The sequence below is a fragment of the Hypanus sabinus genome, chromosome 3 (genome assembly GCF_030144855.1).
Source record: "Hypanus sabinus isolate sHypSab1 chromosome 3, sHypSab1.hap1, whole genome shotgun sequence".
Classification (NCBI taxonomy): Eukaryota; Metazoa; Chordata; class Chondrichthyes; order Myliobatiformes; family Dasyatidae; genus Hypanus; species Hypanus sabinus.
The window spans coordinates 178,970,484-178,986,411 of record NC_082708.1 but is presented as its reverse complement, the minus strand read 5'-3'; the positions used below and the strand labels follow the sequence as shown (position 1 = coordinate 178,986,411).

Below are 15,928 nucleotides of genomic sequence, written 5' to 3'. Positions count from 1 at the left end.
CTGGTGGCATAACTGCTGTGCTACTGTGCCGCCCCACAGATGTGGATGAGACGACTACAAAGAATGAAGAAGAAAATCTGGTAGGTTTGAGGGCAGGAGTATCCAATGATACATCAGTGTAGTATTCTCAAAGAGATGCAAGTGCCAGAAATATGAAAGAAGAACAGAAACTCTCAACTGAACAACTCCTGCACTTCTTGTTATTAAGTCATCCTGGTGCGGACCAAGAAAGTCAGCAATTATTTGAATGAATTGCAGAATATATCAGCTGAATTCTAAATAGCAGGAGCTGAACTAAGTTAACAAAAGAAGGAAAATAGCTCTGAATGATGGGAACGTACAAGACAGTTTAGTTGTAATAATTGGCAGATCCAAAACGTGAGGGATGGAATTTCAATTGGAATTCTCCACTACCATTTGCCCTGGCATCGAAGACATCTCCAAAAGGTGGTACATCAAGAAGGTGGCATCTATTATTGACCATCACATGCCAGGACATGCCTTCTGCTCATTATGACCAGAAGGAAGGAGGTACAACAGAAGATCTAAACCCAAGATTTTTGGAACAGCTTCTTCTCCTCCTCACCATCAGATTTCTGAATAGTGCATGAAAGCATAAACATAGGTTAGGACTTTATTCCCTGGAGCATCGGAGAATGAGGGGAGATTTGATAGAGGTGTACAAAATTATGAGTAGTATAGAAAGGGTAGATACAAGCAGGCTTTTTTCACTGAGGTGGGGTGAAATTAGAACTAGAGGTCATGGGTTAAGGGTGAAAGGTGAAATGTTTAAGGGAAACATGAGGGAACTTTTTCACACAGAAGGAGAGTGAAATGAGCTTCTAGTAGAAATGATGGATTTCAACATTTAAGAGAAGCTTTGGATATGTATATGGATAGGAGGGGTATGGAGGACTGTGGTCCAGCTGCAAGTCAGCAGGTCTAAGCAGAATAATAGTTTGGCATGGACTAGATATTTTGGTGCTGAGGTGCTCTGTAACTTTATAACTACCTCGTTATTCTTCTTTTGCTCTTATCTATTTACTTTTTGTACCTTATGGTAATTTTTATGTCTTGCACTTGTTAACTGCCACAAAACAACAGATTTCATGACATATGTCAGTGGTATTAAACCTGATACTGATTCTGAATTCATGTGAGCTAAGTCAGAGCCAGTGACATTCTCTGTGCAAGGTGGTGTGGTTTTGGAACGGGTCCTGAAACACTTTGGAAATAAAACAGAAGATGTATTAAATATTCAGCGGGTTAATTCTTTGATATGAATAACAGTGTTAACATTTCGTGATCTTTCTGCAGGTTTATGCTTTTCAAAATCAAATGAGAATTCCTTTGGAGAGCAGAGAGCCCCAATGTTAAGGGGGGGGGGGAAGGGGAATATAAAAGCAAACGTGAAGTTATTTATACAGAGAGTGCCTGGAATGGGTTATCAAGGCTAGTGGTGAAAGCAGGCAGTCTGGTGGTGGTTACAAGGCTTTTAGATGGACACATGAATATGCCAGTATATGGATGATGCACAGGAGAATCAGAATCAGATTTATTATCACTGACATATATTGTGGCATTTGTTGTTTGGAGCACCGGTAGAGTGGCTGACATAAAAGTTAATGTAAGTCACAAAAAATAGCACAAAGGCAAATGACGACGTAGTGTTCGTGGACTGTCTAGAAATCAGATTTTACAGCACTGGTATGGTGCAATCAATAAAAGTTTCTGTAAGTTACCAAAAAAAAAGAAATACAGTAGTGCAAGAGGCAAATGACGAGGTAGTGTTCGTGGACCGTTCAGAAATCTGATGGAGGAGGACGTGTAGTATAGACTCGTGGGCCGAATCGCCTGGACCACTGCCGTACGTTGCATGCTTGTTGGAGCGGAGGGACGAGCAAGGCGCATGCGCGCGAAGTCGGTGGCAGCCGGTGCGTTGGGGAGCTGGAGGCGGCGCTGTGCTGCCCGTTATCCCGGGGCTCGCCAGCGGATCGGAACCAAGCGTGAGAACATGGCGCTGGAGCAGCGGAGGATCGAGGCCCGAGCCTGTGCCACGGCGGCCGGCTGGGCTTCTGGAAGTTTCGCCAAGCCGGGCTGCGGGCTGGCCGGCTCGCTGCTGCTGTTGCTGGCGGCGCTGAGCGTGTGCCTGTGCGGCGGGCCCGGCGCCCAGGGCAAGGAGTGCGAGAAGCCGTGCGTGCACGGCAGCTGCAGCGCGGCCACCGGCCAGTGCGTGTGTCAGGCCGGCTGGGTCGGCGAGTCGTGTCAGCACTGCGGCGGCAGGTTCAAGTGAGTGCCATCCCGGGACACACCCCACCTTCCTCGATCCCGGACACCGCCGCTCCACGTCCCTGTTCCCCCCCTCCCGATTCCCGTCCCCGCACTCCCCACAACAGCCCCCGTGAACCCCGTTCCGTCCCACCCACCCTCTCCATTCTGTACCCCCCACAACGTTGCCCCCGATCCCGGTTCCGCTCAACCCCACTTCATCCCAGTTCTCACCCCCGCCCCTCCGAGGTCGTTTCCCCCAACCCCTCCATTCTAGTCCGGCCCTTGCCACCCCAGTCTCTTACTTAGTTTCTCCTCCCCGCCGCCCCATCTGATCCATTCCTCACCCCGATCTTGTCCCGCTTCCTCCCGTTACGGATCCGCATCCCATTCCTCCCTTGTCCTGTGTACCTTCTTCTTCCCCCCCCCCCCCCCCACCGGCATCGTTGCCCCAAACGTCCACACCATTCCAACACAACCGACCTGGTCCGGAGCACACCCTCCCCCCCTCCGTCCCCACGATCCTGTCTTGCCTCCTTGCCATTCCTCTGGTCTCCTTCCCCCCCCCCCCCCAACACCGACCTTTGGACCCACTCCCCCATCACTGGCCCCTGGCGGTTCTCCCCCTCCTCGGTAAATTGCGAAAGTTGTGGCTGCCCGAAGTATCCTGTTGTCCTTGTCTAGAAAGCTAACGTATTGTTTCAGCAATTAGACAGACTTGTTATGTTGGCTGTTAGTGCCAGTAAATGTGATTTCAAGGGTCAAGTGTCTTGCTCCAATTATGTGGAGCCTTGATGATTTGTCTAGTCCCTGCCAAATGAAGGATGTACTTGTGACGGAGGGAGTACAACAGAGGTTCATTGGACTGAGTCCAGGTATTGTTTTATGAGGAGATTGTGCCTGTACTCTCAATTTAGAGGAATGAGTGGGATGGTTTCTTCTCAGGACATAATCTCAAAGTAAAGATTGCCTGTTTGGGATAGAAGAAAATTCTTTATTTGGTGGGTAATGTATCTTTGGTAATATATACTTAAGCCAACTGTGGGAGACTCAGTCCCTGAGTATGACAGTGAGAGAATGTGTGTTTGTGTGTATACGTGTGTATATGTTCATAAAGAATATGTGATATGTGCAGGAATAGTGAAAGATCATTCATATATGGAGGACTTTGGTCCTGCTGTAGGTTGATGGGAGTTGGAGGTTTAAATGGTTTGGCGTGAACTAGATGGGCCTGTTTCTGTGTTGTACCTTTCTGTGGCTCAAATTGAATGGTGGAGTTTTCCATTTATTTGCATTCTTTTGTAAGTTGAGGTGTCTGCTACTGGACATACCTTTTTATTATATAACATCGTCAAATACAGTACTGTCATACAGTGGTCAATTTTGTTGCTTTAGTGTTGCTTTTTTTGTATAGTTGCACTAGTATTGTTGGGAATTTGTCACAGGTCATTCCCCAGGTTACAGCAGGGTTCTTCGCCTGAACAGTTTGCAAGTCAAACCAAGTTGCCACAAAACAGAGGTTGGCTGCAACCCCGCAGCAGTTGGCAAACCCATTCCACTGGCCTCCAATAAACTTGCTTGTTTGCACAGGCTGTACATAAATTAGGCATTTGTAAGCTGTTTTGTCCTTTGAAGATAGAGCTGGATTTTGAGGGACTTCAAATTATGAAGAATGTTTCGGTTAATTTTATATCCTTCCTGTGAAGTCCTGGCAATTTTACTTAGCTCGATAGTGTATTTTATTAAACTTTTAGATAATGTTGGAAATGCTCATTTGTGGATTGAGACACATTCTCATTCTGTTGCTAAGTCATCCGAATGCTAAATTAATGTGTCTCTCCAAATTTCAGTCTTTCAGCAACCACAGTATTTTATCTCGGCTTTGATGTTGTTCTCCTTGTATTTATTATGTGGTATGCTTGGTAGTGGCTGTTCTGACTTTAAGTTAATGTTCAGTGCTCCATATCATTGACAAAAATCTTATTGATTTCCACCTTCAGTCCCAGTTGTTGAGGTATCTTCAGTCAGCTGGGACAGAGAATTGTGGATTTCCCTTACGTTGCCTTACCGATGTTACTTTGAATAATCACTAATGTGTTTATTTCTTTTCTGATGCTTGATTTATAAATGCTGGTCGTAGGGTTAGAAAATGTTGGCTACGAATGATTAAGATAAAGTTAAACAGGAGGAAATTTGCAGATGCTGGAAATTCAAGCAACAGGTACAAAATGCTGGTGGAACACAGCAGGCCAGACAACATCTATAGGAAGGAGTACAGTCGACGTTTCAAGCCGAGACCCTTCATCAGGACTAACTGAAAGTTTCATTTAGTCCTGAAGAAGGGTCTCGGCCCGAAACATCGACTGTACTACTTCCTATAGATGCTGCCTGGCCTGCTGCGTTCCACCAGCATTTTGTGTGTGTTGTAAGATAAAGGTAAACTTTATTTGTCACATGTATATTAAAACTTACAGTGAAATGTGTCACTTTGTACCAATGACCAACACAGTCTGAGGGTTTGTTTGGGGCAGCCTGTAAGTGTTGCCACCCTGCACCATTATACCATGTCACAACTCACCAACCCTAACCTCTATATCTTTGGGATGTGGGAGGAAACCTATACAGGGCATGGGAAGAATGTACAAACTCCTGGACAGCAGCGGGAATTGAACCCCGGTTGGTGATCGCTTGTGCTGTAGAGTGATGGCACTAACTGGGATGCTACTGTGCCACCCTTAACACTAACTAATAATTTAGCAATCCAAAGGCTTGATTTCAAATTCCACTGCTGCACCTGTGGAATTTAAATTGTGTTAAAAGTCTGGAATTTGGGGGGGGGAGGGGGGGAAGTCACAACTAATGTTGACTACAAAAACAAATGGATTGCTGTTAAAAACACATGGTTCTCTCATATGCCTGAGAGCAGGAAATAAGCTACAAATGCGAAAAATTCTGCCAACACTGGAAATCCAAAGCAACAAACAAAATGCTGGAGAAACTTGGCAGATCAGGCAGCAGCTATGGAAATGAATAAACAGTCAATGTTTTGGGCTGAGACTCTTCTTCGGGACTAGAGAGGAAGGGAGAAGATGCCAAAGTAAAAAGGTGGGAGAGGGGAAAGAGGACGGCTAGAAAGTGATGGGTAAAGCCAGGTGATTAGGACAAGTAAAGGGGTGGAGAGAAAGGAATCTGATAGGAGCAGAGAATGGACCATGGCAGAAAGGGCCCAGATGGAGTTGATAGGCAGGTGAGAAGAGGTACGAGGCCAGTGTGGGGAAGAATAAAGGGGGAGAGGGAGGTAATTTTTTTACTGGATGGAGAAATGGATATTCATGCATTAGGTTGGAGGTTACCTGGATGGAATATAGGTGACCTCATCTCTGGAGACAAACCATTGACTGACATCTTTGATAAACGTACTGATTCCCACAGTTACCTTGCCCAAGGTAGCTTTCAAGCGGCAGCACTGACCAAGCTATATAACCATATAACAATTACAGCACAGAAATAGGCCATCTCGGCCCTTCTAGTCCATGCCAAACGCGTACTCTCACCTAGTCCAACTGACCTGCACTCAGTCCATAACCCTCCATTCCTTTCCTGTCCATATACCTAGCCAATTTTACTTTAAATGACAATACCAAATCTGCCTCTACCACTTCTACTGGAAGCTCATTCCACACAGATACCACTCTCTGAGTAAAGAAATTCCCCCTTGTGTTACCCTTAAACTTTTGCCCCCTAACTCTCAACTCATGTCCTCTTGTTTGAATCTCCCCTACTCTCAATAGAAAAAAGCCTATCCATGTCAACTCTTATCTATCCCCATAATTTTAAATACCCCTATCAAGTCCCCCCTCAACCTTCTATGCTCCTAAGAATAAAGACCTAACTTGCTCAACCTTTCCCTGTAACTTAGGTGCTGAAACCCAGGTAACATTCTAGTAAATCTTCTCTGTACTCTCTATTTTGTTGACATCTTTCCTATAATTCAGTGACCAGAACTGTACACAATACTCCAAATTCGGCCTTACCAATGCCTTGTACAATTTTAACATTACATCCCAACTCGTATACTCAATGCTCTGATTTATAAAGGCCAACATACCAAAAGCTTTCTTCACCACGCTATCTACATGAGATTCCACCTTCAGGGAACTATGCACCATTATTCCTAGATCACTCTGTTCTACTGCATTCTTCAATGCCCTACCATTTACCATGTATGTCCTATTTGGATTATTCCTACCAAAATGTAGCACCTCACACTTATCAGCATTAAACTCCATCTGCCATCATTCAGCCCACTCTTCTAACTGGCCTAAATCTCTCTGCAAACTTTGAAAACCTACTTCATTATCCACAACACCACCTACCTTAGTATCATTTGCATACTTACTAATCCAATTTACCACCCCATCATCCAGATCATTAGTGTATATGACAAACAACATTGGACCCAGTACAGATCCCCGAGGCACACCACTAGTCACCAGCCTCCAACCTGACAAACAGTTATCCACCAGTTATCTCTGGCATCTCCCATCTAGCTACTGTTGAATCCATTTTACTACTTCAATATTAATACCTGATTGAACCTTCCATGCGGAACCTTGTCAAAGGCCTTACTGAAGTCCAAGCTACACACAATCCTGAAGGTCATGTCCACCAACACAATGGATGAGTGTACACTGCATTAGCAATCCATTGTAGCAGTTGAATCTCTGCATGACATGATAGGATGAGGTTACCACACAGTTCTTGTGAATACTTCTACACCTTGTCGTGGAGCAGAAGCTTGCGAGATCCTGAGAGTGATGCCGTCTGAAGTTTAGTCATCTGATGCTTGGCTCCTGGTAGAGTTTCCTCTGGTTGTAAAGTAAGGTCAAGGGAGGGGTTCCAAACAGAGAACAATCTAACCAAGATCAGAAACTGGTGAAAGATGATGATTCATCACAGCTGTAATGAAGGTGGAGGGAGGCTGCAACATGAATGATCCCCAGTCATCTTGGCATTCCATGCCACTGGATCCTGACCTCAATCTGCCAGGGACTGTGTGGTAGCTGCCTGTGCATCAGCTTCCCCACATCAGATAAAATTAGCTTTCTCCATTAAGGGATCCATCCTAATATCCTGGATCAACCTCTAGTGCCATCTGAGAACCCACAAATAGCCAACCCCTTAGGAGTTTCCTACCAGGTGTCCACAAAACCCTTGCTTAATGGTATTGGTCCATGGCAAAAAAAGGTTGGGAATCCATGCCCTAGGCCAACATCGTACTTGACTTGAGTGATCTCATTACTACCTCAGAACATGGAACAGAGACATCTACAGCACATTACAGGCCCTTTGGCCCATCATGTTGTGCCAACCATGTAACCTACTCTGGAAACTGTCTAGAATTTCACTACTATTTTTCTAAGCTCCATGTACCTATCTAAGAATCTCTTAAAAAAACCCTATTGTATCCGCTTCCACCACTGTTGCTGGCTGTGCACGCCCAGCACCCATCAGTCTCTGTGTGAAAAACTTACCCTGGACTTCCCCTCTGTACCTACTTTCAAGCATCTTAAAACTATGCCACCTCATGTTAGTCATTTCAGTCCTGGGAAAAAGCTTCTGGCTCTCCACATGATCAATACCTCCAATACCTTGTGAAGATAAATTCCCATACACTTTCTGTTTTGTTTTGGGACAGTTATGCCAAGCATGATAGACTCAAGTAGATTTGGCAGCTCACACAGTCATCTGCAATAGATTGCAGACCATTGTAATTTGTAACCTAACAGCCTTGGTGGTGGGGAAAATGCTAGAGTCGGTTATCAAAGATGTGATAACAGCACATTTGGAAAGAGGTGAAATCATCGGACAAAGTCAGCATGGATTTGTGAAAGGAAAATCATGTCTGACGAATCTTATAGGATTTTTTGAAGATGTAACTAGTAGAGTGGATAGGGGAGACCCAGTGGATGTGGTATATTTAGATTTTCAAGAGGCTTTTGACAAGGTCCCACACAGGAGATTAGTGTGCAAACTTAACGCACTCGGTATTGGGGGTATGGTATTGATGTGGATAGAGAATTGGTTGGCAGACAGGAAGCAAAGAGTGGGAGTAAACAGGACCTTTTCAGAATGGCAGGCAGTGACTAGTGGGGTACCGCAAGGCTCAGTGCTGGGACCCCAGTTGTTTACAATATATATTAATGATTTAGACGAGGGAATTAAATGCAGCATCTCCAAGTTTGCGGATGACACGAAGCTGGGCGGCAGTGTTAGCTGTGAGGAGGATGCAGGGTGACTTGGATAGGTTAGGTGAGTGGACAAATTCATGGCAGATGCAATTTAATGTGGATAAATGTGAGGTTATCCACTTTGGTTCCAAGAACAGGAAAACAGATTATTATCTGAATGGTGGCTGATTAGGAAAAGGGGAGATGCAACGAGACCTGGGTGTCATTGTACACCAGTCATTGAAGGTGGACATGCAGGTACATCAGGTGGTGAAAAAGGCAAATGGTATGTTGGCATTCATAGCAAAAAGATTTGAGTACAGGAGCAGGGAGGTTCTACTGCAGTTGTACAAGGCCTTGATGAGACCGCACCTAGAATATTGTGTGCAGTTTTGGTCCCCTAATCTGCAGAGACATTCTTGTCATAGAGGGAGTACAGAGAAGGTTCACCAGATTAATTCCTGGGATGGCAGCACTTTCATATGAAGAAAGACTGGATCGACTAGGCTTATACTCACTAGAATTTAGAAGATTGAGGGGGGATCGTATTGAAACGTATAAAATTCTAAAGGGATTGGACAGGCTAGATGCAGGAAGATTGTTTCCGATGTTGGGGAAGTCCAGAACGAGGGATCACAGTTTAAGGATAAAGGGGAAGTCTTTTAGGACCGAGATGAGGAAAAACTTCTTCACACAGAGTGGTGAATCTGTGGAATTCTCTGCCACAGGAAACAGTTGAGGCCGGTTCACCGGCTATATTTAAGTTAGATATGGCCCTTGTGGCTAAAGGGATCAGTGGGTATGGAGAGAAAGCAGGTACAGGGTTCTGAGTTGGATGATCAGCCATGATCATACTGAATGGCGGTGCAGGCTTGAAGGGCCGAATGGCCTATTCCTGCACCTATTTTCTATGTTTCTGTTTCTCACTTTAGCATTGCTGTCAAGGTAGAAGGTTAATAAAGTATCACTAAAGATGCTAAGTGAAGCTGTAATATGGGAATACATATCCGCCGAACAGCATGTGACAGGCAGAGCCAAGCAAGCTCCCAAAGAAAGGATTTTGTCGAAGTCCTGCAATCACACCGCATTTAGTCATGAATGATGGTAAACTAGGAGAGGCCATAAATGGTAGGATATATCAGGTAACTACTCAAGACGAGGTTGAGGCATTCACGAGCATGTCTGATGGATGATCTACTTGACTTTGCCATGCAGTACATCCTTGACCTCAACCACATGATGTCAAGAAATGGCTGAGTGTAAAGGCTATGGGATCAAATGACAATTCTTCTGAATTATGGAAGACCTTTTATTCATGGGTAGATTGGGAAAACCAGGTTTGTCCTGATTTTGGATTCCAAGAGAGAGGATTTGTAAAATGCTTAGGAGATGGCTTTTTGGGCAGCTTGTTGTCCCACTAGGGTATCACTTTTCTGGATCGGGTGTTGTGTAATGAACTGGATTTGATTACAGAGTTTAAGGTGAAGGAACACTTTGGAGACAGTGATTATAATATGATAGAATTCACCATGCAATTTGAGAGGGGGAAGCAAAGTTAAATGTATCAGATCAGTATTATAGTGGAGTAAAGCGAATTACAGAGGCATGAGAGAGGAACTGGTAGAAGTTGATTGGAACAGGACACTAGCAGGGATGACGACAGAGCAGCAATGACTGGAGTTTCTGGGAGCAATTCGGAACACGCAAGATAGATACATCCCAAAGAAGAAGAATTTTGAAGGCAGGATGACACAACCATGGTTGACAAAGGTAGTCAAAGTCAATGTAAAAATAAAAGAGAGGGCACGTAATATCATAAAAAATTAGTGGGAAGTTCGAGGATTGGGAAGCTTTTAAAAACCAACAGAAGGCAACTAAAAAGCCACAAGGAGGGAAAAGATGAAATATGAAAGAGAACTAGCTAATGATATCAAAGAGGATACCAGAAGATTTTACAGATATGTAAAAAGAGAGGTGAGACTAGATATTGGACCACTGGAAAATTATGCTGCAGTAGTAGTAATGGGGACAAGGAAATGGTGGATGAGCTAAAGGCATATTTTGCATCAGTCTTCACTGTGGAAGACAGTTGCAGTATGCCTGAAGTTCGAGTGTGTCGTGGCAGAAATGAGCGCAGTTGCTATTACTGGGGAGAAGGTGTGTGGGAGCTGAAAGTTATGAAGGTGGATAGGTCACCTGGACCAGATGGACTACACCCCAGGGTTCTAAAAGAGGTGCTGAAGAAATTGTAGATGATCTTTCAAGAATCACTAGATTATGGCATTGTTCTGGTGGACTGGAAAATGACAAATGTCACTGGACTCTTCAAGACGGGAGAAGAAAGGAAATTATAGGCCAGTGAGTCTGACCTCAGTGGTTAGAAGATGTTGAGATTGATTATTAAGGATGTTGTTTTGGGGTACTTGGAGGCACATGGTAAAATAGACTAAAGTTAGCATGGGTTCCTAAAGGGAAAATCTTTCTTGACAAACCTGTTGGAATTCTTTGAAGAAATAACAAACAGGATAGACAAAGGGGAATTGGTGGATGTTGTTCACTTGGATTATCAGAATCCCTTTCCTTTGACAATGTGTCACACATGAGGCTGCTTAGCAAGATAAGAGCCCATGGTATTACTGAAAAGATAATAGCATGAATAGATCTTTGGCTGATTGGCAGGATGCAAAGAGTGGGAATAAAGGGAGCCCTTTCTGACTGGCTGCCTGTGACTAGGGTTGTTCCACAGAGTTTGGTGTTGGGACTGTGACTTTTATTTGGATGATGGAATTCATGGCTTTGTGGCCAAGTTTGAAGATTATACGAAGATAGATGGAGGATAGGAAGCAGAGGAGGCTACAGATAGACTTCGATTAGGAGAATGAGCAAAAATGTGACAAATTGAATACATTGTCAGGAAGTATCTGGTCATGCACTTTGGTAGAAAGAATAAAAGCATAGACTATTTTCTAAACGGGGAGAAAATTTAAAAATCTGAGGTGCAAATGGAATTAGGAATCCTTGTGCAGATTCCCTGAAGGTTAACTTGGAGGTTAGAAACATAGAAACATAGAAAATAGGCGCAGGAATAGGCATTTCGGCCCTTCGAGCCTACACCACCATTCAGTATGATCATGGCTGATTATCCAACTCATAACCCTGTACCTGCTTTCTCTCCATACCCCCTGATCCCTTTAGCCACAAGGGCCATATCTAACTTTGATATGGCCCTTCACCATCTATCTCCATCACCGGTTGAACCAGTGAGGCCTCACTTGGAGTACTATGAGCAGCATTGGGCCCCTTATCTAAGAAAAAATATGCTGATGTTGGAGAAGGTTGAAACGAGGTTCAGAAAAGTGAAATGCTTTGAGAGGTTGGTTATGACTAGACAGAACTCCTGCCTCAGCAAGGACCTGGACCCATTGCAATTTGCCTATCACGACAATAGGTTAACGATAGATGCAATCTCAATGGCTCTCCACACTGCTTTATATCACTTAGACAACACAAACACCTCTGTCAGGATGCTGTCCATCACTGTAGCTTAGCATTTAATACCATCATTCCCACAATCCTGATTGAGAAGTTGCAGAACCTGGGCCCCTGTACCTCCCTCTGCAATTGGATCTTCAGCTCCCTAACTGAAAGACCACAGTCTGTGCGGATTGGTGATAACATATCCTCCTCGCTGACAGTCAACACTGCTCACTGCTTTACTGTTTGTATACACATGACTGTGTGGCTAGACATAGCTCAAATACAATCTACAAATTTGTTGACGATACAACCATTGTTGGTAGAATCTCAGGTGGTAACAAGAGGGAGTACAGGAGTGAGATATGCCAACTAGTGGAGTGGTGCTTCAGCAACAAGCTGGCAGTCAACATCAGTAAGATGAAAGAGCTGATTGTGGACTTCAGGAAGAGTAAGATGAAGGAGCACATACCAATCCTGATAAAGGGATCAGAAGTGGAGAGAGTGAGCAGCTTAAAGTTCCTTGGTGTCAAGATCTCTGAGGATCTAATCTGGTCCCAGCATATTGATGTAGTCATAAAGAAGGCAAGACAGCAGCTATACTTTATTAGGAGTTTGAAGAGATTTGGCATGTCAACAGATACACTCAAAAACCTCTATATTTGTACAGTGGCTGCATCACTGTCTGGTATGGAGGGGCTGCTGCACAGGACCGAAAGAAGCTGCAGTAAGTTGTAAATCTAGTCAGCTCCATCTTGGGTACTAGCCTACAAAGTACCCAGGATATCTTTAGGAAGCGGTGTCTCAGAAAAGCAGTGTCCATTATTAAGGACCTCCAGCACCCAGGGCATGCCCTTTTCTCACTGTTACCATCAGGTAGGAGGCACATAAGCCTGTAAGCACACACTCAGCGATTCAAGAACAGCTTTTTCCCTTCTGCCATCTGATTTCTAAATGGATATTGAAGCTTTGGACACTACCGCACTTCTTTTAATATGCAGTATTTCTGTTTTTGCACATTTAAAAAAATCTATTCAATACATGTTATTTATTTATTCATTATTATGTCTTATTTTATTTTTTTCTCTCTGTTAGATTATGTATTGCATTGAACTGCTGCTGCTAAGTTAACAAATTTCATGTAACATGCCGGTGATAATAAACCTAATTCTGATTTCTGGAATGAAAAAGGCTTATCTTATTGATGGCTCTGGGCCTGTACTCGTTGGAATTTGGAAGAATGAAGGGAGATCTTATTGAAATCTATCGAATGTTGAAAGGCAAAGAATGATAGAGTGGATGTGGAGAGGAAATTTCCTATGGTTGGGGAGTTCAGCACCAGGGCAAAACCTCAGAATAGAGGAATGTCCATTTAGAATGGAGGTGAGGAATTTCTTTAGCCAGAGGGTGATAAACCCATGTAATTTGTTGCACAGGTGGCTGTGAGGGGCAGGTCATCGGGTGTATTTAAGGCAGAGGTTGATAGACTCCTGTTAAGTCATTGTGTGAAAAGTTACAGGAAGAAGGCATGAGAATGGGGTTGAGAGGGAAATGGATCAGTAATAAACAAATGGTGGAACAGACTTGAAGGACTGAATGGCCTATTTTTGCTCCTATGTCTTATGGTCTTATTCTGGTCTCTCACCTCTGGAATTCTAGACAATGTTGAATTCTGAAGCCATGTAGTAAGTTGAAACCCAAACTGGGCAATGGTGTGTTTTTGATGAGTACCATGTAGGTTTATAGTTCATCTCCACCTTCTCCAGGGCACTTGGGAATGAGCAAGAACTGCTGGTCATGTTAGTGATGACCAGAACTTGAAAGCTTATTCCTATTAAAAGCTGTTTATACAACCATCAGGTTCCTCAGCCAGCATGGATAACTTCACTCACCACAACTCAGAACTGATCCCACAAACTACAGGCTGACTTTGAAGAAATCCACAATTATGAATCCACAAACATGAGCAAAACTGCAGATGCTGGAAAATCAAAGCAACACACACAAAATTCTGGAGGAACTTAGCAGGCCATTTTTTTTTACATTTGAAACTACCTGGATATTTTAAATTTTTAGCTCAATATGAATATCCTGGTTTTGAAACCTTGATCATTTAATGATTTTTTTTGTTTTGTTCATTTGATAATTTGATTGTAAGCATGATTATATAATGTAAATCATTGTTCAAAGCATCCTTAAGAACCTGCCAAAATTAAATTCAAACTTTATAATGCTTGAATATTAATAGAATTCCAGCATATTAGTTTTACTGCCATTGGGCGGCAGGTATTTTCAGAAACAGGAAAAGGCAATTATGACCAATCTATGATGAATTAGTTGCATGTGTGAAAAAGCCTTGTGGACCAGCTGAGAAGGCACATGACAAATATTTGGCATCACCTATTTATGGTTTCACAATGATGTTTAAAGAAAACATGTTTTTACAACTGAATAGTTTATATTTGTCAAAGGTTTAATCGTGTAGCAACACTCTTTTCGGCTTTTGATTTACACAATTTGATGCCCAGTTTAAATAACAAATGTTCTGTTGGATTTTTTGCTTTAATATATGGAATATTTAAGATTTTTGTTATTTTTCTCTGTGTTGTCTAACTTTACCTTTTTATTCTTGGGCATACATATGAGCTTATTTGAATTAACTCATGTTTTCTTTTTGTTTATTGGTGTATCTTGAAAAACCAAAGAGAAAAGTTGAATGAAAAGTTACAGTCTGACTGCTTTCAAACTTTTAAATTTTTATCAGACATTCTAAATTCTTGGGACTTTGCAATAGTGTGAAGCCTGAGAAGTTCTTTAAATGTTATCACATAGTAGGAATGTAGGAAACATGACAGTTTATGCACAGACGCAGAAAAGCAAAGTCACAATGACTAGACATTGTTCCTGAGATGTCAAATACTTCACTTAGAAACCGGGGTGTAAAATCTGAAAGCATGAGGAATGTGAATGGGGCCCCTGTTGAAATGGCAAGGAAAGGTCATGGCTTGCATTTGGAGCTTATACGTCTATCTGCCTTTGTATTGGATGTGCAGGAATTAAGCAGCTTTCTTCATTTGCTAGATGGTTGCCATGAATGCTGCAAGAATGTGCCCCAGGGACGGGAACAAGACAACAGCTATATATTTGATCCTGGGAAAGTTTGTCGGATAACAGTTTATTTTGATTCTTCATTTTACCGAATTTGACATTTGATACACATTGAAGTACAAGCCGTAGCGATCAATGATTTTAATGCTAAGCACAGCATCAGTTCTTTTTGTACTCTGTCAGGACTTGACAAAATCCATTTTGTTGGCTATTTCAGCTTAAAAAGCTGAGGGTAGACTCAAGATCAGCATAAGGGAGAAACACAGGAAAGCGAACAATATTTGTTCCCTTATTTAATAATTTGGTTAGCAGTAGGAAGGTCTGAAAGCAACTAAGTTTTATTATGCACTTTTTATAGAATAAGAAAACAATAGACTGTGTCCTTGATGATAGTTTTCCTCCCCGCTGCGCCTGCCATCGATGAGAAAAAAAATTATGTTCTGAATTTACGTTACATTTGTTGGGTAGGAAGCTGCAAGATTTAGACCTAAAAACAAAGGTGGCAGTCTGTTAAATATTGGAGTCTAAGGTATGTGACTTGGAAGACTCAGAAAATGCTGGGGGAAATCAATAGGCTAGGCAGCATCCACGGAGAGGAATAAACAGAAATTGAATTGACTTTATTATTTATATCCTTCATATCCATGAGTAAAAATCTGTATGTTACGTCTCTGTCTAAATGTGCAATGTGCAGTTTATAATAATTTATAGTAAATAGTGTGTACAACAGGACAATCAATATAACAGAAATACAGTTGTGTCAGCATGAATTAATCTGCCTGATGGCCTGGTGGAAGAAGCTGTTGTGGAGCCTGTTGGTCCTGGCTTTTATGCTGTGGTACTGTTTT

The 15,928-nt window shown here is 42.8% G+C and overlaps 2 protein-coding genes across 7 annotated transcripts in view; one reads left to right on the top strand and one right to left on the bottom strand.

The window, feature by feature from the left end:
- The window catches only part of LOC132391931 (uncharacterized), a 30,635-nt gene extending 27,508 nt beyond the window's left edge, over positions 1–3,127 (bottom strand). Inside the window, exon 1 of one of the 3 annotated variants that reach the window (XM_059965734.1) lies at positions 2,851–3,127. The gene's annotated coding sequence lies outside the window, so the exon portion shown is untranslated. Of the gene's footprint in view, positions 1–341; positions 1,480–2,615; positions 2,673–2,850 lie in introns of those variants that run through there. The other 2 variants (XM_059965733.1, XM_059965736.1) reach the window with 2 other exon arrangements.
- Positions 1,750–15,928, top strand: part of atrn (attractin) — a 398,356-nt gene continuing 384,177 nt past the window's right edge. For all 4 annotated transcript variants that reach the window (XM_059965719.1, XM_059965720.1, XM_059965721.1 and 1 more), the window contains exon 1: positions 1,750–2,289. In XM_059965719.1, the coding sequence (XP_059821702.1) occupies positions 1,877–2,289 (413 nt within the window). In that variant the 5' untranslated portion in view covers positions 1,750–1,876. The remainder of the gene's footprint in view (positions 2,290–15,928) is intronic.